The sequence below is a fragment of the Chroicocephalus ridibundus genome, chromosome Z (assembly GCF_963924245.1).
Source record: "Chroicocephalus ridibundus chromosome Z, bChrRid1.1, whole genome shotgun sequence".
NCBI classification, from domain to species: domain Eukaryota; kingdom Metazoa; phylum Chordata; class Aves; order Charadriiformes; family Laridae; genus Chroicocephalus; species Chroicocephalus ridibundus.
In genome coordinates, this window is record NC_086316.1 from 30,256,365 (window position 1) to 30,280,460 (window position 24,096).

The 24,096-nt window shown below is 43.7% G+C and overlaps 2 protein-coding genes across 2 annotated transcripts in view; both read right to left on the minus strand.

Annotated features, from left to right (window-relative positions):
* MARCHF3 (membrane associated ring-CH-type finger 3) overlaps positions 1-7,006 on the minus strand; it is an 81,528-nt gene extending 74,522 nt beyond the window's left edge. The window contains exon 1 of the mRNA XM_063320911.1: positions 6,887-7,006. The gene's annotated coding sequence lies outside the window, so the exon portion shown is untranslated. The remainder of the gene's footprint in view (positions 1-6,886) is intronic.
* Positions 7,007-15,230: 8,224 nt separating this feature from the next.
* Positions 15,231-24,023, minus strand: CZH5orf63 (chromosome Z C5orf63 homolog). The gene is made up of 4 exons (XM_063320161.1): positions 23,875-24,023; positions 18,451-18,571; positions 16,454-16,510; positions 15,231-15,682 (listed from the first exon to the last, which is right to left on the minus strand). Exons 2-4 carry the CDS (start codon positions 18,565-18,567, stop codon positions 15,503-15,505), a joined length of 354 nt encoding a protein of 117 aa, XP_063176231.1. The 5' UTR covers positions 18,568-18,571; positions 23,875-24,023; the 3' UTR covers positions 15,231-15,502.
* Positions 24,024-24,096: the final 73 nt, after the last annotated feature.

The following is a 24,096-nucleotide window of genomic DNA, read 5'->3' on the forward strand; positions in this document are numbered from 1 at the left end:
ATGCCAAAGGAGGGTATGTTTACACAAGCTTTTGGAGGCAAAATGGAACCTTGGTCTACCTAATGCTCCAGGCCAAGCCAGAACTGTATGACTGGTTTTTGGCACAGAAGCAGATATGAGGTAATAACTCTAATGCAGCCTGGTAGAACAATTTTGCCCCTACCTGCAAAAAACTCCGTAAATGTACCCTTAGGACCCATTAGATGGGGCTGGGCTGCGTGCTAGCACAGCTATAAGTTTCTGAAATAGAGCTGGCTTCTCTCTGCAGCTCTGAGCACAGGGACAGTGAGCAGAGGCCAGCTGGTACCCGAGAATGTATCCATACCCACCCACCTTACAGGCACACTGTATGTGCAGAAGACCTTAAGCAAGTTGTGGTTTTCACCAGCAAGTAAACACTACTTCCACTCCTATTTAGATAAAATCTAACTGGCGTGAGGAGCAGTTCAGGAGCTCGTGTACACACTGCAGTTCCTTCCAGCCTAACCCCAACCCAAGGCCTAAGCTTGCTCATCTTTGTTGAATAGCTGCTGTTGGTAGAGCTGAGAGATCTACATCGTAGCTATGAAGCTGTCACCTCTCACTCTGTCTTCCTGTAGCTAATTGGAAATGGCAAGGCTTGTTAAGCTTCAGCAGGCAGGTTGTTATTTGCCTTATCCACGAATACAGCATGGATGATGTTATTAGCCATTACTTTGCACTGGGCAATGTACATTTGCGATCAGACTTTCTACGTGTTGGCATCCGCCACCTCAACTCTAAATAACATCACTGCTGAGAGGAAAAAAATAAGAAGGTACAGCGAGTGATTAAAGTGCCATGGTCCCGGGACACAGAAATTTTCTAGGTGACATTCAGCAAACCAGATGGGCTGCAGTTCCCCGTTTAAGCCATATTACAGCAGCATTAGGACTACATTCCTTCCCCTTCCCCCTTCAGCCCTGGTGCTGATTCTTGTTCCTTCCCCTTCATTGGTAACTTACAGTGATACAACTCTGGGTGCTGAATTACCCCCAAACTAGTCCTACTAGAAAATAAACAAGCCGTTTTCTGCTGGCATACCTCTCTGAGCCAGCTGAGCACCAGCCCTCTGGCCTCTGCAAAGCCTCAAGCACAGCAGGTCTGTTTCAGCTCCACCGAGCACCTGGTGGAACAGAAGCAGGGTCTCCTTCCAAGCAGCTGTGGTGGAGGTTCCCAGAGCAGGAGGCAGTTCCGCCTCCCCATTTCAAATTCCCACAAAGCTTCAGGACTGGCTCCATCACAGCAAGACAAGGGCGTTTGTGGGGAACATATTAAGGAACAGCCCTAGGCTGCTCTTGTGGTGGAAGTATCTTCCACCAGTTTCCCTACAACAGGGGAAGACGTTCCCCGTGTAGGCAACTCAAGAAGCCCGTTTCCCACCCCCAGAACCCCACCTCTGCTGCGATGTAGAAAGGACATGAGTCAGCTCATGACGCTTAGCCAAATTGTTTGATTCCTATTTCATATCTTACAAGTACAAATTTCTTGGGCATTGAGAAGCTCTCTGTATGTTTCAGCAGCCCTAAGCACAACATGCTCTGTGTTTGCCATTTCTCCAAGTAATTAAAGTTTCTGTTTGTTTGCTCTTCGTGTAAACCACACTGACGAGAAGGTGACAAAATTCAAAACAAATTGTAAATGAGAGAAAATACAGAAAACACATGTGGAACATGGAAGTTTATCTCCTTTACTGATCTCCCTAATATAATCAAAGAGATACGACCATGATTACTACGGTAGTGCATGCTGATGACCAAGCGTGGGGACCTACTGCACCAGGCACTGTACAAACACAGGAGGGTGACGACAGAAATCCTTGTCCTAAATTGTGCAGAGTGCACAAGCTGACACTGAGCTGAGAAAAGGAAAACGCAAATGCAGAATGATGATGTTAGCAAATACGCTCATTCTACCACCTACATTTCAGAAGGGAAAGGCTAGCAAGAAAAAAAAAAAGCGAGTAAATACCAGCAAAATGGAAAAACAGGAAAGCGCAACACCCGAAGGCAGAGAAAAGGTGAAGACAAGGAAGTGTGGAAGGATGCTAAAGTGCCAGGACTGGGGATGCAGACATACTCCAGGTCAGAAACAGACATGCCTGGGACAGATTTAACATGTGGTTTTGTTACAATTAAGTGTTTTGTGGATGTTACCGTTTTTAATTCCATCTTGAAATGCCATTCCTCAGATTTTTCAATGGGAATGAACAAGGCCTGGTAAAATGATTTTGAATGAATGAGTCTCACATCAAAAACGGAGGTTTGTCAACATGAAGTCTGCCCACAGAATACCACATCCTTATATTGGGAAAAATGTACTGAGGCATTTCACCTCGGGTCTTAATCTGAATCTGGGAGCCATCAACCTGTGAGGACCTCTGAGATCCCAGTGTCCCATGGGAGAGGCAGTCCTGCTTGGGAGCTCTGAGGAGGGGACACCAATGGTACTCAAGAGACTGAGGAGCACCCTGTCAGGCTGAGACGGATTCATGCTGTTTTCAAACACAAAGTTTGGAAATTAAACATTTCACCTTAGAAACACCAAAACAAGAAGACGTTCTGATACTTCCAGGGGAATGTTTTGGGGTTTTTTTTTGTTTTTCTTTTGGTTTTTTTTAAATTTTCCACTAAAGACTAATTTCAGGATGGAAGCAAGTACCAAGAGACCAGAATTTTTAACGCAACAAGAATTCCCATTTTGAATTTACCCAGGAGAGCTGTGGCAGAATCGTGCTAGTCTTTAGGAAGAAACAGCTCGTCCCTCTCTCCCCCTCCCTCAAACCCCCAACAACTTATAATGCCATCAGGCCAATGAGGATTTTGTATTAAATTAACGCCCTTGGCCACTCTAGGCCATTCAACTGAATTAAGTCAAAGAGACTGCTGGCAGGCTTAAAAATAGGCATGTGTTTAAGAGCTTTGCTATTGCAGCAAAAAAAAAGGAAGTTGGAGAGGCATCAATCTGGAATGGAAAATATCAATATCTCCAAGACATAAAATATAATTGGAATTAATAATTAATTTTGGTCTACAGTGCCTTAGATGAAGCTTAACTGAGAGATCCTAGCTCTTTTTCCCTTCCTTTTGTTTTAGGTTCATGTGAAAACAGGTTCAGTAATCAGAAGAGAGAGAGACATAACACATGGTGCTGTGGGAAGGGCTGTATCATAGTAAGGGAACTGAGGAATAACTACAGCACAGCTCCGAGTGGATGGACACAGCGAGGATGACATATGGGTAGGGCAAGAATTCCTTGATAAGCATTCTACTTTGTGTTATCACTTTGGTGATTTTCAGTACTTCGATTTTGTGACAAGCCTTCCTGCACAGTGTCATTAATACTTTTCCTCCCTTTAAGAGTGTGGCTCTAAGGAGCGGCAGTATTTCTTCCTGCCAGATTCCAGACAGAAAGGAAGACACCCTGCCCAGCAGTGGAAATGTGCTGTGCCTACCTTTATAATGTTCTCACATACTTTTCCTTGGTCTATAATCTATGCTCTATTTTAAATGAAGGATGCCCACAATGTCTCTTCTGGGCTTGTTCTAGCTATCTGGAGTCACCTTTAGAGTAATACGTCATTCTATCAATGACGGTCTGAGGATGCATCCATTCAGAAGGTTGGCAAAAAAAAAAACAACCCCTCTAAAATTTGTATCAAGGGACCTGGGGAAAAACCTAATTGCAAAGAACAAGCTATGCAGATGTTAGCTGTGTTTTCAAATGTAGATGACGTTTCTAATACTACACACATGTCTGAAAGAGTTTCTATCTACTGCAGTGAAGGAACAAGCAATACTCCACACAAATTCAGGAAGGTGTTGGAAAAGGGAGAGCAGACATATGTCGATTTTCCTTTTAGATAAGCCCATATTTCGTGAACAACATGCCAGATTTTCTCTCTTCCCCGCTGTCTTTGTTGTTTTCCCTTTCCCTCCTACTTCTCCTTCTGATGTTTTCCAATGGAGTCCTGCAGGTTGAGAACATACACATTACAACTAGCATTACGGGAGTCAGCTGAAGCACCAGAATCAGTGTGGGCACACTAATACAGAGGATAAATTAGCACGTGTGAAGACCATGGTAAAAGCATAGCCAGTACCTGAGCTTGCCCACCTCTACCTAGTACTGCAGCCAGAGTTTTGGCAAAGGAGGACTGGCTTTTTTCTCTCCCTGAGGTCCTACTTCATCCACATGCCCCACTGGCTCCCAGCTGTGGGGAAGAGTAACTGAGCAAGCTAGAAAATTGTCTCCCCGATTTCCCCCTCATTTTCCATGTTTTCGCCTCCTGCCTCTCACGGAGTCAGGGCTGGCCCCCGCAACAGCATGACATCAGGCTGTGGTATTTCTTTGGCAGAACTCTGCCAGAGGCCCGTGCTATATAGCTGTTGTTACCTCTTTAGTCTTCAACCGCCTAAAAAACATTTGAAGCTAAGCCAACCCCAGCAGTGTCAAAGGAGGATGCAAAATATCCTCTCTACTGTCCAGCCACTGCAGGCAACAGACAGACTAGTCTCGGGCAGGGTCCTGAATCGGTATCCACAGTATCTGCAGCTAACCAGCGGTGGAAGGAGGAATTTTAGAAGAAAATTTGCAGCTACAACACAGAATGTGCTACCATACCTGCATTAATTAGCTGTGCTATCTTTGGAGGAACTCTCTTGGGTACCATAAGACCCACTGCCCTATGCCACTTCGACACGCTCCAAAAGCCTTAACTGTCTGCTCACACAGAGGTGGTGTTACATCACCCTGGCTGATTTGGTCCATGCTCTACAGCAAGGTTCATCCAAGGGGATGGGCAGTGGGAAGCAGCTTACAAGCTACATCTAACAGGAAGCCACAATGGCCACACGCATGCCCACAGGACAGCAGAGGCAGCCCACCTTCCCAACCCTATGCAGGGCTGAGAAGTCCAGATATGACCCAAAGCATTTTCTCCTCTTTCTGCAGAAAGCCATAACAAGACAAGGCAGAAAGCCCAACCAGAATCTGATGTGCACGACAGATAAATTCAGGAATGCAGAAGAAACCAGCAGAAACCAGGGTATCATTTTTGCACCACAGCTCAGAGAGAATAAAGAACTTTCCAACGGCAAGTGCAAAGTCACGTTGAGGAGCCCCCGACAGCATTTCATTCTCATGCAAGGAGAAGTCTCTGCCAGTACATATGCCACAAGAACTATAATTATCCTGATGTGTTCTAATAAGCATTATATGCAAAATCGTATTTTGATAGACCAAAATAGCTCTCATCCTAATTACAGACATTTGAAGTAGCAGATATTACTCACCCATTCAGAGCTCAAGCCTGTGAGCCACTACACAGTTTGAAACATGCTTGAACTCCTGCTGTGGACGGAGCCTGTCTTTAACGGCAAGTGAAGACCACACAGAAGTTATGGGCTTAATAAAGAATTTACTTGTGAAATCCTGTGGCCGATAATAAGCAAGAGATCAGAACAAACGATAGACAAGGGCCTTTCTGTCTGGGAAATCTGGCAACCAGCTAATCTGTGTGTTCCCCAATGAGTCTATTACCCGAGTAAACCTGTAACTGCGGCACTTCATCTGGAAGTTTCAAAACAGACATCGTACACCCCGAGATACTGTCACAGTAGTCATTAACACGGAAAGACAAGTTGCAAGTCGCCTGCTTCATCAGCCTAACAGACAGCAACAGACTAAGCCATTAGCAATTAATTAAAGGTCAGTGACATTTAAAACCCTAAAGAACGCACATCCCAGACTATTTTTAATTGTCAAATACACTTAGATAAAGGAAGCCATAATCCCACTAGTTGTTGTCTGCTACCTCTCTCCGCCTTACCCCCTCCCACTACAAGCGGTGGGGACCGTAGGAGTGTCACCTACAGGATCGGGGACCGTAGTGGGGTTGCCTAGAGGAGTAGGAGTGAGTGCCCTGCTCAGGATCAGCACCAGCTGGTTTCCAACACTGGAAGCCTGGTCTGAAGCCCACAGACATGAGTCATCATCAGTGAGAGTTTTTCTGTTTATTTCAATGGGCATTGGATGGGCTGTAAACATCCTTGCCAAAACCAGTCATTTCTAATAGATAAATGTCCTCTGCTTCCACTGGTTTCACAACTTCGAAATGGGTGGATTACTCTGTATAGTCACAGTTGAGACATTACTCGGCATACCTCCTGTACGCGCGATCAATAGCCCACGTCCAAAGATGAGTGCAACACAGGGTTAAAATTAAGTTTTAAATTTGTTGACGCTGAAAGTCAAACTCCTCTGACATATGCGGGCATTATTACTGAGCAGCTTCCTAATCCCTGATATCTGCAAAGAGCCATATGATCCCTAGCTACTAAAAGAAAAAAAAAAAAAAAAAAAAGGCAAAAGGATATGAAACTCCCCTGGCTGAACCTCAGAAATGTCTAGGGTTTGTCAGAACCCCTGTAAGAGAAAGAAACTGTGTTTCTTGTCTTCGCCCCCCGTCTCCCTCCGAAATATCATGAAGGTAGTCCTGACTGAAAGAGTCTTCAGCTAGATCACTTTAACCCGGTCATTTTTGCTCTTGGTACTGGGGTTTGATTTTTATTTTTTTTGTACGATAGGGTTAACATTAAGCGTCAGCTATAATACAAAAAGAAAAAAAACCCAACAAACAAACAACAACCCCCACCAAAACAAACAAAAAAAGAAAGTAGTAGTAATTCATCTCCGTACAGATAACGCACTCCTCTCAGAGCCAGGCATTTTTATTTGCGTGTGTCCAATTACACTTACTTCATCTACCCGGGCCCTCAACCGTCCTTCCGAAACACAAACAAAGCAGCCAAACAAGCAACAAAACCGCCACGACCAGGAGCCGCCAGCCCCCGAGCGACCCACGCACCGTGCCTTCGGCTCGGCTGGCGACACGGGACTTCGCTGCCATCAATCCACGGGCGGGCAGACGCTCACAGACCTCTTCCTCCTCCTCCTCCTCCTCCTCTTTCCTCCTGGCGGGGTTGGGACGCGCCCGTTGCTGGTGCCGCTGCTGTCCCTGCCGCCCTGTATCTGCGCGGACGGGCTGCAAGGCGGTGGCGGGGCCGGGCGCGGAGGCGAGCGCTGGCCAAGTTGAGGGCGGCAGCCCGGCTCCGGCGGCCCCTCGGGAGACCAGTGACTAGCGTGGGGAGGCGGATGGCCGCCGCCCCGCGGGGAGAGGCGGCAGATCCGCCGGCAGACGCTTCCTCCTCCCGCCGTTACCCGCTGCGGCCACCTGCAAACACGGGACGTGCCTCCCAGGTAGCCGGGGCGACCCGGCTCCCGCCGCCCGCCCGCCCGCTCGCTCTCCGCCGCGCAGCCCGGAGGCGGGCGGGCGGCTGCAGCGCGGTGCCGCCGCCTCTCACAACTCATGGACCCGCGGAGCGGCGGCGGGGGAGGCGGTCCCGGTCCCGCCCCCGCCCGCAGGGCCCGGCCCGGCCCGGCGGCACCGGCGGGGGCCAGCGGCTCTTTGTCTGCCGGTGGCCAAGGGCTCCCCGCGGGTGTGCTCTTCGCCGTGGCTTCCCCCGCCGCCCGGGAGGCACCTGCGGCGGCGTGAAGCGCGGGCCGCCCGGTAGCCGAAGCCGTCGGGAAGGGTCGGTGTTCACGGGAACGGCAGTGCGACACCCGCGTCTGTATCCAGACAGACAAACAAACACACGCCATGGAAAACACAATTCATCAGTTTTTAGTCAAAAAGACGTTAAAAGCTCAAAATACCAGATTTCCTGTACTCTGCAAGAAAAAGCTTCTCTGAAGCCTGCTGCACCCCTGCGCCTCGAAGCTCCTGCCGATGTCAATGAAAACACCGAAGTTGCTGAAGCTCAGTTAAAGCTCCATCTAAAATGACAGCTCCAAGTTCCTAAGATAGCAATGAATAACCTAAGGGAAACCTCAAGGCTAATATTTTTGTTTGCTTAATTATAGTTCTTCATTTCATGGCCTCCCTTAAGCAACCTTGCTTTCTTTGTTCAAAAATAAATGAACATTGCAGGGCTGAGATAGTATCTATATTGCTATATTTTTGTAAAACTGTTGTGTTCTCTCGGTACAACTGCACATTAAACCACCACGGTATACTTAAATTTTGCTAGAAGCCTAATTGTATGGGGTTTTGCCTTTGTTCTGCTTTCCTGTCAATGGAAACCTCTCTTTGGTCCTGTCTGTGTGTTCACCCCCAGTGACACAGGTGCTCTTCCAGGTGGAAACAGGAGCTGCATACAGGTGCTACCACTGTATTAAAATAAAGGAGGGGGCCCAACACTGGTTGTTGGAGTCCTTCAGTAAACCTTGTTAGAAAGCAGGTGAGTTAAATTATGCAGAAATGTATGTGTTCACTGGGGTGGGAACATTAATGAAGTCTCTTGGAACTCAGCCTTGCAAACAGATCTTCTGCGACAACCCTTACCACCACGGAGACCATGTTGCAATGGATGCCTCGCCTCTTAGAGTTGAAGCTTCAACATGCATCTAGACCTGTAGACACATCAAATCTGTGTACAAGTGTGGCTTCTGACCACTTTTTTTGTCTCTAAGCATCTGAATTTTGCAGTGATGCATTCCAAGAGCTTGTTTCCATCTAAACAGTCTCTTTTGTGAGAAACAAAATTAATGAGCCTGGTTACCAGTGGATTCGTGTTCTTTATCCCATAAACTTCCTTCCACTGCAGCAATGTGACTCCTTGGCATGTTTGCTGTGATTTGCCTTCTGGATGAGAGATGTTAAATGTCACAGCCAGTACAGAGCTGCCCTTCTGCTGTTTGCTTGGGAGCACCCAGCTGGCCAAAATGCATGGTGGCTTCATTCAGCATGCTTTTTCCCTAGTGGGGGACATGGATGGAGAGATTTCTGTCACCTTCTTTGGAGCAGATCTTCAGGAAACTTGTAGGAATGTAACAGCTGAAAAAAACCACCCCAGCTTTGTTGAACTGGTCCCTGTGTTAAACGTTTCTAGGAAGGAGTGAGAGAGGAAGGGGAGAAGGGAAGTAAAAGAATTGGACTGATACATGATTACTTGATCCAAGTCTCATTTCTTTAGGAGGCAGGCTAAAAATATATGGCCTATAGTAAGGCCCTGAATTAAAGCTGACAGTTTTATGTGCCCTGATCACCACGGTATCTAGGTGCATTCCAGTAATGAATGTCACATGTTCTTTCATCTTCTCCCCAATAGAAGTGGGTGTAGTTGTCTCATTGCAGTAAGATTTGTGCATGTGTACGATTGGGGGAGATTTACTTTATATTCTGTGCATACAGTTTTGATCAACTGCATACACTCCAGAAGGCAACATGAAGGAAAAATGCGGAGTGCCTTCAGCTGCTGCAGTTCATTTCACAGACAAGACAGATACCCGAGAGTATTTGTCTTCCAGAGGAACTCATTTTACCCTTTGGATAAACTGGGCATCTGTTGTCTATCACCTGAAGATAAAGACCAAGAACTATAATTTGATCTGAAATGCTACAAGAGGTGAGGGTAGAGGACAGAGGGTGCTTTTGTTGTTCCTACTATGCCTTTTGCCAAAGCAGCACAAGTGAGTTGGAATTCCCTAATTGCTGAAACTTTCCTGTTCAGCTGTATCTCACAGCTCCAGTCCTGCCCTGCAAGAAATCAGGTTTGGGTATCCAAGGAACAGCAACTTCACAAGAATGGGACAGAGCCTTCTTGCCAGCAGAACATGATGGAAAACAGACATGATATTGGTACAGTATAGAGCAAAGCTGACTGGAAAGTGATGCTGTCACTGAGCAGAAAAAAAAAAAAAGCTATGATCTTGCAAAAACTTGCACATGTGGCTTTGTTTACTTCCACGTGTTGCTGCACTCCTAGTTAATCCAGATGGCTGTGTGATTAACGATGAATGCATGCACAAGACTGAAACAGAGTTTAATACTTTCAGAAGTGGCTAAGCCTATATGCAGAATTTTTGTTATTTTGGGGAGTTAGATGCTAATAAGAGGGACAAAAAATACAACGTAAATGAGAACCATGTTTTATGGAAAGAGCTGTGTTTAAGGAGCTAGGAGGGAGTCTGAGATGATGTATCACAGGCCAGTTTGGATGGGAAGACACTGTGCTAGGAGTGCTATGCTCAAAGAAATGAGACATTCCCTTCTAGGTACTGTGTGTAATTTAAAGACACAAATAAAGAGTTGGAGAAGTAGACCTTATAAGCAAGAAAGCCTGCTGGCTTTTTGTTATTTATAGTTACTGGAAGAAGATAGGACATTGTGTATGTGCTTTTTAATTTGCCAGAAATAGGAAATAAATTCATCTAGTATTCAAGCTCTTTTTACATTACAGAGAAGGTACATTATGGAGCCTTGCACTCCTGCCGATGTTCACTGTCAAAAGAGTAAATTGCCAGTTTTCACAAAGTTGCATATGCCTCCATAAAGATATATTCAGCAGGGGCATGTGCCATCTCATTTTAAGGTTATACTTTAACACATTCGATTAGATAGATGCATGTGTTGGGAGCCTGCTGCATTTATTATATTCAAAAAGAAGAAAAACCCCACAAATTTACGTATGATACATCCTTTCTTGGTTTTGGAAAATGAAGGTGGCAGACCTGCTAGTCACACAAGCACTTATTCAGTCTCCCCATACGTCAAAGGAAATGGAAAGTAGTTAACTATTTGAGGTAAAATTCTGGTCTCATTGAGGTTAATTAATTATTTTGTATATGGGATCATAAATTCACACAGCTATTTTTAGGACTGATAATGGCAGGGAAGTGGAATGCTGAAACACCTCTCTGTCTTAGAAGATGTGAGCTTTTAGTGTTCACATGTGAAGATAGTCATTGAATGCTGCCTTATTCCACTGAGGAGAGCTGCTGGCTTTGGAAGAGAAGGTGGTCTCCCAGAGTTTTTACTTCAGTATTTTGTATTCCTAAGAGAAAGGAATAACATCTTCATCAACCTTGATGCAACCTAATTTTGCAATAAGAAACCTGCAGTAGCACCTACCATGCAAAACCAACTGTCAGCCTCCTGCTCATCACCTTGTCCTGTGGTGCTTTATCTGTAAACGATTAGAGCACAGCTCCTTCTTTGAGGTGTGCCACCAACACTCCATATTGACTTGTTTCCACCTCCTATTTTTGCATCCAAACTGATGACACCAGGACTTCCACTCCCTTAAAACTGTAGAACAGTAACATCTTCTCAAATACCGTTGGAAGGTTTTGGCGGTGTATCCCATTTTGGTTTTGGAAGGACAGTGTGGTGTTTGTAGAGGAGTGGCTGGCAGTGATCTTTCCACACCATAGAACATTCACCTGGGAGTCCAGGCCTGTTGCTTGCACGTGTGTCTACAATGACCTTTCTCACACACCTGAATCTGCTACTTGTGTTGACCAGGAAAATAGGATTGAGGCATGCACAATGCAGGGCTGTGTTTGATTGTACACTGGAAGAGTTGGAAGAAGCGGCCACCCCTTCTTTGTGTATTATATACTAGCACCCACAGCCAGAACGAATGGAAAACCTCCATCTCACTAATAAAGGATATGCCAGAGACAAAAGCTATTATAAAAATCCTGTTATCATTTGCTTTAAAAAATAAAGGGGGAAAAAATATCTGGCACTGGCTACAGAAGAAAACCTCCACAGTCTGAATGAATAAGGAACAAGGGATTCATCATCTCCTATATGATTAAGAAGTTTGCTTTTAGCTTCCTTTTTTTTTTTTTCCTTCCCCAAGCAGACCTTATTAAAAATAAAACAAAGGCAAACTGCTCTCTGATGGCTATTCCAGCCTCTGTCAGTGATGTATATTGGGAAATGGGGCAAGTCCACATGACCTCTGTCCTCCATATCTTTGAGATAACAATGCTATATTTTAGAAAAGCACTTGAACTATGGTTGAAAAGTGCTGTATGCCAGCTTTCTTATTACAAACCCTCAGTAAGGAAAAACCTGGGCCCTCTGAAACCATCTCAGATTTTAGAAGGAAAGCAAATGACGCTTGCTGATACAGAGGTAGTTCAGACCTATTATTTAACAGTAACTCGTGGTACACTTAGAAGTTTGACTATAGCATTATGAACTGCAGAAATTAGAAGTTTTTGTCTCAAGGGTCCTGTTCTTCTGTCAATGGTGATGAAAAGCACTGTCGATAGGGCAAAGCTGTGCTGCAACATAAAATTCAAGAAGCATCTTGCTATTTCAAGTTTTGCCCTTTTGTTTTTTTCTCTCATGTTGGGGAAGGCATCACACATAACGCTTTGTTGCGTTACTCAGTTCCATTCACTTACTCCTGAGGAGTTTCAGCTTGTTTTTTTTAACAATCTCCTCAACTTACTCTTCCTCTACAATGTAAATGACCACATCAAGGTAAAGCAGCAGGCCCTAAAAGTAAAGTAAGGCTACAAAAAGAATAAACTTCTTACTTAAAGTCAGGATGAGTATTTTCCTTTAGAAGTAACAGTTGTCTGTAATTTAAGTTTTGGATCGAACAGCTACAGAATTGCTAATTAAAAGCCTTAAGCAGTTTTAAGGAGATGCTTAAACTTCTAAGCTTCTCTTTAGTTCTTGCAAAACTAGTAGTAAATCCATCGTGTCCATTGTCACTCTCTCTCTGTGGACCTCTTGAGGAGGGTGAAGTGCTATGAAATGGAAGTTTCTGAAGTCCTGTCAATTGTAGGGTATAGTCAGATGATGTGGCTGAACTTACCTAAATCTCTCTGCTATAAAAAGCGCGCAGCTCTCCTTCCTGGGAACTCTTGGATACTTTCAGACCCCTTCCTGAGTGGACTCAAGTTGCTGAACTGGAAGGAAGTTTTAATTTCTCATCCCCCACTGCCCAGAATTTTTTCAGCTTGCAGAACACATCAGAATTGAGTTGCAAATGATCTGTCAAATGCTGAAGACACTGTAAGATGGAGCCATATAGGAACCACCCACTTTCACCACAGCAGGTCAGCTGGCTTCTTACTGAACCATACTCCAAAAGCTAAAGTCCATAATGAATCCTAATGAATTTCAGTTTGCTCTTCTAACTGGGTATTGTGTCTGTATTCTCCCCGCTGTGAAGACACGTTTGTCAGTGTCCCTACTCCTGAGAGAAGACTGAGCACCACTATAGTAGAAAGAACAGAAATGCAGCAGGTACAGATTAGTTTCTGCGTTAAAGGATCTATTAAGTATATAAAAAATACCAACAACTTTCTCCAGTACTTACAGCAAACGATTCAACTTAAAACAGCTGACTTTTCCAGGAAATCAATCTTTCTCCTCCTCCTGAAACTATATTTAACTTAGGCATTCTGTCTGTCTACCTCGCATCCCTACGTTGACGATGCGCTAACAGGATTGCAGTAACCCTTGATAAAATGGAATTCTTGCCACATGATAAATGGATTTGCAGTTGTGTTGCAGACAGAACTGAAATGTGATTCCTTTCCATCAGAAAGCATAATGACTGGGCTCAATTACAGAAGAACTCTAATCCATAGGACCAAGCACTGTTCCCATAATATCAGAGAAACACGTTTTCTCTGCTCACTGGATTTGTAATGATGGAGAATTATGCCATAAGCATCCCTAAGCAGGGGAAAAGATCACACATTAGCATGGATTTTTTTTAAAAGCATAACTGGAGACTAGGGGAGAAGTCCTGTATCTTAGGCCAGAAAATTTTTTAATGACACTCTTAGGGTTTCTTACTTTCATTTTACACTCTGAAATTAGTAGCATTCAGAGAGACATATCTGGAGTTAATAAATGCTGTTTTCATTACTTATTTGGTTCTTTTGGCTCAATTATAATTCACTCTCTTTTTATTTTTCCTTGTGTCTGGGAGTAACTCAAGTACTAAGGAGCTCAAAGCTTGCTGTTGTAGATAAAATAGACTTAAGCACAACACATGTTCATCCCATTAGAAGAAAAATAAACTATTCAGTGTTTGCGTGTTAGTAACAGCTGTATCAAATTGTGATCATTGTTCTTTAGATATGACTCTCCTTCAGTGAGAGTGTGCTGTCTTTAAGCAAGTGTCCCCTTTATTTGCAGTAAATGCCCTCTTCTCCATTTCAAATGAGAACTTAGGATAGACCCCTACACTTTTTCAAGGAAGTTTCTTACAGACTTGCAGCTTACACGTACTAACAATCTTGGAACACTGTGGTGGGTTGACCCTGGCTGGACATGAGGTGTCCACCAAAGCTGCTCTATCACTCCCTTCCTCAACTGGGCAGGGGAGAGAAAATATAACAAAAGGCGCGTGGGTCAAGATAAGGACAGGGAGAGATCACTCACCAATTACCCTCATGGGCAAAACAGACTCAACCTGGGGAAATTTGCCGAATTTATTACCAATCAAATGAGTAGGATAGTAAGAAATGAAACCAAACCTTAAAAACACCTTCCTCCTACCCCTTCCTTCTTCGCAGGCTTACCTTTACTCCTCATTTTCTCTATCTCCTCCCCCCCAGCAGTGCATGAGGACGGGGAATGGGCGTTGCACTCATTTCATCACATGTTGTCTCCGCAACTTCTTCCTCCACACAAGGAGGACTCCTCATACTCTTCCCCGGCTTCAGCATGGGGTCTTTCCTATGGGAGACAGTCCTCCACAAACTCCTCCAACGCCAGTTCTTCCCGTGGCTGCAGCTCCAGCGTGGGTCCTTTCCATGGGGTGCAGTCCTTCAGGAACAGACTGCTCCAGTGTGGGTCCCACTGGGTCACAAGTCCTGCCAGCAAACCTGCTCTAGCGTAGGCTTCCCACAGGGTCACAGCCTCCTCCATGCGTAGCCACCTGCTCCGGTGTGGGGTCCTCCATGAGCTGCAGATGGATATCTGCTCCACCGGTAACCTCCATGGGGTGCAGGGGGACAGCCTGCCTCACCATGGTCTTCATCATGGGCTGCAGGGGAATCTCTGCTCCAGCACCTGGAGCACCTCCTCCCCCTCCTTCTTCACTGACCTTGGTGTCTGCAGAGTTGTTTCACTCACATATTCTCGCTGCTTTCTTTGTTTGCCCAGGTTTTCCCCCCTCCACCCCTTCTTAAATATGTTATCACAGAGGCACTATGACCATTGCTGACTGGCTGAGCTTTGGCCAGCAGTGGGTCTGTCTTGGAGCCAGCTGGCATTGGCTCCGTCAGACATGGGGGAAGCTTCTACCATCTCTTCACAGAAGCCACCCCTGTAGCACCTACCCCCCTTGCCCGCTACCAAAACCTGGCCATGCAAGCCCAATACAAACACATTTCATTTCATCTGCTGTTATGGAGCAGCGTTTATTCTGTCAATAAAAGCCAGCCCAGGACAGCACCAAGTGAATGGTACAGAAAAGGTTGTTGCTGGTGCAGCTGGGCTGCATTATTAATACAAAATAGAACAGAAGTCACTCAAGTTTTTTAGGATGCTGGTACCATATGTTCTAAGAAACACAAGGCCAGATAACAAATACTGCTTTTTCCCACAGTTCATGATGCACAGTCCTTTCAGATCCATACCAGAGTGGCTGCATTTTCTTCACTGGTTTCCATCATTTTGCAACTCCAGCTTTGTAAGCTCATCCTCAAACTTTTGAATGTCTACTTGATGCTTCATTAGGAACTTCCCATTTAAATGAAAAACAGGTATGTCGTATTTGTATTTATCATACCATGCCGAGTTCTCTGGAAGGGTAATATCCACCTCCTGTAAAACAAACTGACAGAAAACAAATATGTTAGTACCTAGCGGACACTGAAAAGCAATACCTGCTTGTCTTTTGATCAATATTTTTTTCAGAAATGCAAGCCTGTTTTCTTGGTGCTTTTGGATTTATTCTTCCATGTTGTAGACAATTGCCCATTTTGTGGGTGCCAAATGTATGTGGCCATAATCCTTGGCTGCATGTCCACAAATGACTCCCTCCAGTCCAGGACAATATTCTTGATCCTCTGTGTAGAGCCACCATCCTGTGAGGACCAACCACAACAAATATGCAGCCTGCAACACAACAGCTGCCTGTTAGGCTTCAGAGTGCAACACCTCTTAAGGCTTCTGTTAAGTTTCTTCCTTCAAGAAACAGATCAAAACCTGGCTGAAGAACGGCAAACACTGCAATCACATATAGTTCAAATATTTGAAGCCCCACTTACTAACATTATTCCCAAATGATACCATTACCTGGCTCATAAAAGTTGCAAACTCTTCTATCAGACAAGGCAGTAGCATTTACAAAAGCAGTGGTTTTAAAAACTATTGCAACAAGGTGTATATTGGTTTAGTTTGCCAGTACTTATTTGAGTAGCATTGTCGCAAAATGCTTTTGGATAATGAGTTTTATGGAAATCAGTGCTGAAATTGTTTTGAAGAGGTCACCCATGAAAGAATAACGGATGCAAATAAATCCAAGCAATTTTCTTTTACAAAGAAAGAATCCTGATTAACCGTTCTTTCTATATAGAAAATGTATACAGTATTGCAATACCTTACCCTTCTCTTATGTGCCTCAAGGACTTCTTTTGCTTCATCACATAGTGGGCATGGTTTCTAAAGGAAAATATTCAGACCAATTTAAAACATACAGTAAAACACACATATCATTCGTAAAGTAACATACGTAGACAGCAGTGATCATTACTGTAAATATGGGTTCCTGTACCACCCTGTCTCACTGCTTTCTAAATCTTTATCAGTGCAGCATGGATGAAATGAAAATAAACTACTCAGCCACAAAATTTAATTATTTCTCATTTGCTATTATTTTTCTCATGGTGCAAATTAACAATTTTCAACATCTCTTCTAAAGGCTGATTCAAGGGCATGGTTTGGAAGGTCATGCACAGACCCCTTCTTTCGGTCAGCAGCAATGAATATTCAAAGCATTGCCATCACCAGCTGAAAACAACTGCAGCTACCACTCTTGACAGAAGAATCTCCCTTGATAGAAGGGGAATGAGGAAGTCACATGAGTAATTTCTAATGTGTTTCAGATTGAGTCACTTGGGTCAGTTAAAATAGCAAAAGAAGGTGATTTACGATAACTTGTCTGACTTTGCCTGAAAGGAATTAAGGGTGATCCTCCAACCTGCAGAGCTGGGAGGATCGTAACTTCCAGCAGGGAGAACTGGCCAACAGCTTTGATCTGTGATGGGGTCAAAGAAAACCTCTCATTTTTGAAAACTCCCATATCTTCCACTACAGTTATACAGCTAACTTCTGCTGATCATGCATCATGATCATTAGAGCAGTGTGTACCTGAAGAAGTGAGTCTGCGTTTTGCTTTGCAGTTGCCAATGGTATCAGACATAAAAAAACCTTTTAAGTCAAAACCACATTCAACAAGAGGCCACTTCAGAGAACTACCTGAACTCTGCTATTAGAAAATTTGATTTCATACAGTGTCTTACTGTTAGAAATTTTAAGACAGAAGAATCATACAAAGAGCTTTTTTCCAATTATTAACCCAAAGGTAAGCTCATTATTCCCTATCTTATCACATTTGGATTTTGAAAGAGCTGATGCTGGATCAGGCAGGGGGGGAGAGAGCGGTAACTTTACAGTATAGCACGCACTGGTGTGATTAATAAACAGATGGTGACCTTTTATTTTTTAACGTATTCATATGTTACACAGTTTAAACACTCCTTTATGGATAAGGATGGAATGAACAAACATTGTGCAGGAGCAGGGAATTATTTTAATAGCATCCGTCTCCAACAAATACTGCCATACTGATGTCAACATTCTCAGTGCTTTGCACTTCTAGTTATTCCCCTCTTGAAGGCTACATCAACCACATACACGCAGCATAGCCCGCTGTGTGCCATCCCGTCTAAAAGTACAGAAGACCTCTGCATATAACACGGGCTCTTAATAACAATTCATGGAAGCTGACAGTTCACAACAGACTGTTCCTGCTCATCATGTTTTCTAAATATGCTTAAGAATCCTGTTTGTTCATGCCACAGACAAAACTGCCTGTGTTTTATTCCTGTTAGCATGACACAGCCAATAGAGCAAAAAGAGGGTAAAGCACAATCTACTTTTTTCTCGTGTGCTACCAACACTACTTGGATATATTTTCAGTCTCACAGGCAGTGCTGAAATTAAGCATGAGTGCTTTGAAAAGCCTACTTTGACTGTTGATGCTTGTCCTGGGCAGATTATGTACATCTTTGTTCTCCATTTGCAGGATGAAATACTGGCAGCTAGAGAACAATTTTCAACTAGTAAATGGACCACAGCATCACTGAGACACAACTATTTTGAAATTTTCATTTGTTGGTTGTAAATACTTGCTTGCTACAATGAGAGCAGGACTGTGCTGTAAAGCCTGATGTAAAAGGCACCCTCAAAGTAAAATGCTCAATATTACACATATTTGAAGGGGACAAAAAGCACGGCCAAGCCATTTCATCTGGGATCGTGTATATCAAAGCTGATAAATATGCAGTCTTGCCTAGCTTTACTCTGTAAACAGCTTTTACCTTGGTGAATAAAGTCAACACTGGCTTATTTGCGCTGGCTGAACAGAGTTGTCTCCCCAGTGGACTGGATGAATGTCTTGCTAGTTGCAGTGTTCTGCTCAGAAAACAAAGCACCATTGTCCTGTTAAGGCAAAAATAAATTTTGGGGGGCAAGTTATAGCTCATGAAATTTAATGTTAAGATAAATGTGATACTTCAATCGCAGTTCTAAAATACAGAGAATCAAACCATTTTCCCAGGATTTTTATATTCACAGTATCAACACATTAATCAAAAAAATGGTTTATTATGCAGCAGGCCAGAAACACCAGGTAGCTCAAAAAGGGTAGTTTCATTTAAAAAAAACACCCTACGTTTTCTTGCTGAAATGCTCCATTTAAATTCCCTAACACAAATGCTGACATAAATGCATTATGCTGTTTCAACTGCATAGATGCCAGTAAGAATTACATGATATTAAGAAAATGTGAAGTGCTGTGCTTTGAACCTCCGTAATCTTTCTGCAGTGCTTGACATATTCTACTTACTCAAAATTATTCCATCAAAAAACTAATCTGTACCTAATCAGAATATTAATATAATGCTTTCTGCAATGAATAAGAAGCTGCAGCCAAAACAATTTAACTTGGTAACATTAAAAGTATGCACATTGTCCCGAGTCCTTCCTGCAACAGCAAATTGATTTATGAAAGATGTTGATGGGTTTGTGATTTCTTTGGGAGAGTTTAAGTAAATTTAGTGTTGTTGAAGGGTGCCGTATGGTAGTCCTGAAGTCACCTATTTGTAACATCACTAATAACACCAGTGCTTCCTCCAAACTTCTGTCTTAATAGGACCTTTACAAGGCATTTTAGGACTGAAAGGCAAAAAACAGAAGCAAAAGGGAGTCTGCATGGAGACTGTCAGCAGATGTGACACATGACATCAGAATTCACACTGGGAAAATCAAGCCCCTTTTACATAAAGCCAAACTGCTTTTGTTCAGTTTCTGTTCAGGCACAACTTACCTGTAGTTCTACTAACTACAGCTAACCACAAACACACAATGTAATGGCACAAGTTTACAGAACTTAAGCGTGATCAGGACTACGCTGCAACTGATAAGCGTGTTTCAGGATGTTCAGTAAGAAAAGAGCCTATTGCATTCACTGAATCTCTCAGTACTAATATTACATAGTTTTGTTTTAACAGAGACAGTTTAGCCAGCGTAACCGCTAAGAACAAAACATTGCAGTGGACTCTAAACTTAATGCTTCTTAACTGCTATGTTTCTAAGCAAGAAGCACAAGAAAAATCAAATGGTGATGTGACTCTGCTCCACCAGCAGTGGTGGCTGCTCCACCAGCCTTACTGCACTGTCAAAGACACCTTTTCCAGAGGACTCTAGTTTCCAGAAGAAGTTTCAACAGAGCAAATACAAAGAAAAGGTACTCTCCTTTGAAAATTATAGCCTGAATTATAAAACTTCAGATGCTAGGAAAGAATCAGATTTTTTTTTTTCTTTGACCTTGTAAAAATAGTCTAAAATAGAGTACTCTGCAATGAATGGGCTTTGGGTTTACTGTTCCATTTGGGACAGAAAGGGTTCTTCATCTGTATGTGTCAGGCTTCATACCAGTAAGACTCAGCTGCAGGGGCGGAGCGCTACGCTTGCTGTCTCTGCAAAGTTGCAGGTGACTGGCACAGCACACACTGCCATTGGTCATAGTCCTTGGCACCGACTGCATTTGTTTTACTTAGCCAGGAGGAAATCGAATTGTCTGGGATTTTACATAATAAATACAAAAATAAGCTTGGAACCTTTTGGAAAAATGCAAATCATGATGACAGTAAATAGTCTCAGTCACGCTTAGAAATGTTCACGTCCACAGTAAATAGGTGTCCAGAATGGATGTGGTTTTGGCATAAAAAACTGCAGCATGTCGGTCTGCTTGTATGCAAGATAAAAATACCAAATCAAATAGTTTGCATTCTGGTAAGTTTTTAAATGAATGCTTTTGTTGCCAGCCTCACAAGCCAAATTTTGTGCGTTCAAAACAAGGAAGATGCCCCCAAATTGTTCTGTGAACAGCAGAATGAACAAAGCCTAGATTTTCGTGTATCTTATCCTATCTATGTGTATAAAATGGCTTTGGTTCACTCCTTTACACCCACTTTTTTGATCCCTCCACCCTCTGGTAAATTTGAGTCCAGTGGACAACAAATACCAAAACATCAACTGAAGGGGAATGAGTAAGACAGTATCAGTACGTAAGCTTCAGGATTTCACAAAAAGAAGAAGCTAGTAGTGTCTTACTTCCTTACCAATTTTAAGTAATTAAATTATTAATATATATTTTATTAAGCAAATATAAAATACTATTTTGGGAATTCAGGAGAAAATCTTCATTGTCCAGTAATACTACTGAAGCAAGAGTCTGCCGTTTCCAGAGTTAGTGTAAGACCAGCTGAATGCTTTTATAAATAACCTAAGGAAAACAGAGTCCTGACTGTCAATTTATTCAGCTATGTAGAATGATACTAAGGCCATACTGTAATGTCAGTTACAAAAAGACTCGAAGGACTAATCTCGGTTTATGAAATGATGCCTGTCTCCATCCAGGCCCCAGGCATGCTCTGCACTTCCATCATCATAAAGCAGTCTGAGATGTCTAGCCTTGAGGGAGGGTAAAATACTGTCAGATGGCATCATGTCCCCACAGTACAGATGATACAGCTTGACTTCCCTATGCTTCCGAAGCCCACAGTTGCAAGACAGCATCATTAAGAGGGAGAGCAGTCAGAGCTGCTGTGTTTAACCTGGGATAAAGCACGCCGCAACTTCAGCTTCACAGGATTGCACCTAAGGCTCTGCCCCCACAGAAATTTGTTTTGAAATCAGCAGAATTTACTAATCTTATTTTATTGGATTGAATGAAAAGGTTGTGGATAAAATCAAATAGCAGTGGTTTTACACAAACACTGAAGGGTTCTAATATTGTGAGGGGTTAAGTATAGTTGCTATTGATCAGGAGTTGATGAAAGCGAATAACCAGTCACTCATCAGGCAAATCTACTGCGGCAGCTCAATTTGTCTGAACAGCATCTCTGAGCCATATGGGTGTTTAGTGCATGCACATGACCATCGTGTGAACAAACAGGTTCCCAGGACTGGCCTGAGCTAAGCTGAGAACATTTCTGGAATGCAAAGCTCCAACCTCACGGGTCACTTCCATGCTGGTTTCATCACTGACAAAAAGAAAGGAAAAGTGTCGCACAGATGTCCCAGAGCATTCACGTCCTGCTCACGTCTGTATCATATCCGTCTTTTTTTACAAAGAAACTAAAAACTGAAGGCACACACAAAATCTTTCAACATGATTGTTCTGGAGCTCTCTTTAGCCTACCTCAAAGTAATTATAAAGATTTGTTTGAGGAATAAAATTAATATGTAAATGTAAAGAAGGATGCTTCCAAAACTTCAGAACTTACCCTCCCTACACTAAAATACTATGAAATGATTAACAAATGATGCTTGTAAGCCTAGACTTGGCCCATGCTGTATTTTGCAAAGCCAAATTGGACTCATTTCCTGTTAATAGAATTTCCATCACCTAATAAATCCTCATCTGCTGGAAAAATAAAATGTGACACTAAAACTAGCCATTATTTAGACAAGATAATTAGCTGTATAAACCTTATCCTAGCATCAATCAAGGAAAGACAAGCATGGCTGATTTTTTCTCCAACTACGTACCTTTTAATGATGCTATATAGTCTTAGGTAATTTCAGCTTCAAGTCACCAATATACTCTTGCTCTGTGGTTCTGAATGTTTTATATGCATAATTATCAACATATTTGGACAGGATTATGTCCAGTTTTCCATGGATTTGTGTACATATACATGAGGACAAAATTATTATGAACTTGCAGGCATTGTCTGTATACACTTTACATTCATGTAGTACCTGGTTCTGGAACCCTAACCTGGGTTTGACAGAAGAAGGGAATTACCTGAACGAATCCTACCTCTTTCTGCAAAGTGACAGAAACACATCAAGAATATGGAAAAAGTTACACTGAAAATGCCACAGACATTTCCTAGCTATTTGTCTTAAAGAAACTTTCTCTACTAAACTGACACCTACCCTCCATTTAATCCTCATTCTAGCACAATAAAGGAGTATCAACTGAAAGAGAAAGGGGAAAGCAAGCAGATGTGGGTGTAAGAATATGTGCTGAAGGCCCAAGTCAGTGGTGGTTTAAAACATTCTTCTGTTGTCCCTCATTCAACACCAGCTATGATCATCAAAGAAGGCAAACTTGCTGGCAGTCTGCTGTTGTCAGTTTGATTACTTATGAGGGAAATGCTGAACAAGAAAATATGATGCCACAGCAAGAGACCAAGGAGCATGCGTGATCAACAACACAAAATTATGTAGCTGTTGAGATTCCCACATGGCTTTTAACCCACCAGCCTTTCAGAAGCAGCATACAAAATACAGGAAAATCCTGGAACTTCTTTTTGCAAACGCACCTAACTCTAAAGGTCTTTAGGGAAGAATCAGGTTTCAACTCCAAATTCAAAAATGTCACCAGTAATACCATGTGTTTCTGTGAGGTGACATTATATATCAATCACTACATTTCTATATGTTTTCTCCTCAAAACTACAGTAATCGGGTGTAAATGCCACAAATCTGTTGCACTCCATGCCGGGTAAGATTAAAAATATAGTTTCATCGTAACGTGCAACAAATTTTGTTTAGTGATCCTTCCAGAAGTATCTCTTCTAAACTCTTGTCTGAGGCCCATACTCCAAACTTGAGCCAATTTAAAAAACATTCAATAGGCTGATGTAATGGCCATGAGACCATTTCTGAAGATTAAGGAACTTATATATACAATGGAGTATTATCATAACGTAGAATTGTAGTAGAATTTAAAAGCCTGTTTTAAACATCTCCATTTGAAACCTTTTCAGCTAAATGATCCATTTCCCTGCAAGGGCCGGGGGTAAGCAGTATTGGGTACAGCGTGTATTCAGAGGCCTTGCCATTATCTCCTGTAATGGGAAAGCCTTATTCTTTTTTGATATTTTCTAAATAACTGATGCCCTCTACAGCCAGACTGAGTCAAAGCCCTTTGACAGGCGGGAGAGCGCAGGCGACCGGCCAGTACCGGCTCTCCAGGGGTCGTCCCGCCAGCCCCCGGCCCCCCGCCTCTGGCCTCCCGGGCGGCCTCCTCAGGCCCGCTGCCGGCCGGGCCCTGCCTCCTCGTCCCGCCCCAAGGCCCGCGCCCGCCGCTCCTCCACCGCCAGCGCCGGGGAGGCCCCTGCAGCCGCGGACCAGGCCCCGCGGCCCGGCCCGGCGCTCGGCACCAGCCGGCGTTAACACGCTAGGGCCGGGGACTTGCGGCCCGGGCCGGGTCTGCGGACACCCACCTGGCGGCGGCGGCGGCTCCCGTACACTTCCGCGGCGCGACAGGCGGGGCCTAGCCCGGCCCGGGAAGAACGCGAACCCTGATCAGGTCCGGCTCGGCGGGACACACCTCCCGCCACCGCTACGGCGCCCTCTGATGGTGGCCCGCCCCCTCCCTCCGCCCGGGGCCTCTACCGGCCGAGCCCAGCGGCGTCCTGCGCCCTTGCGTGACGGGTCCCGGCTCT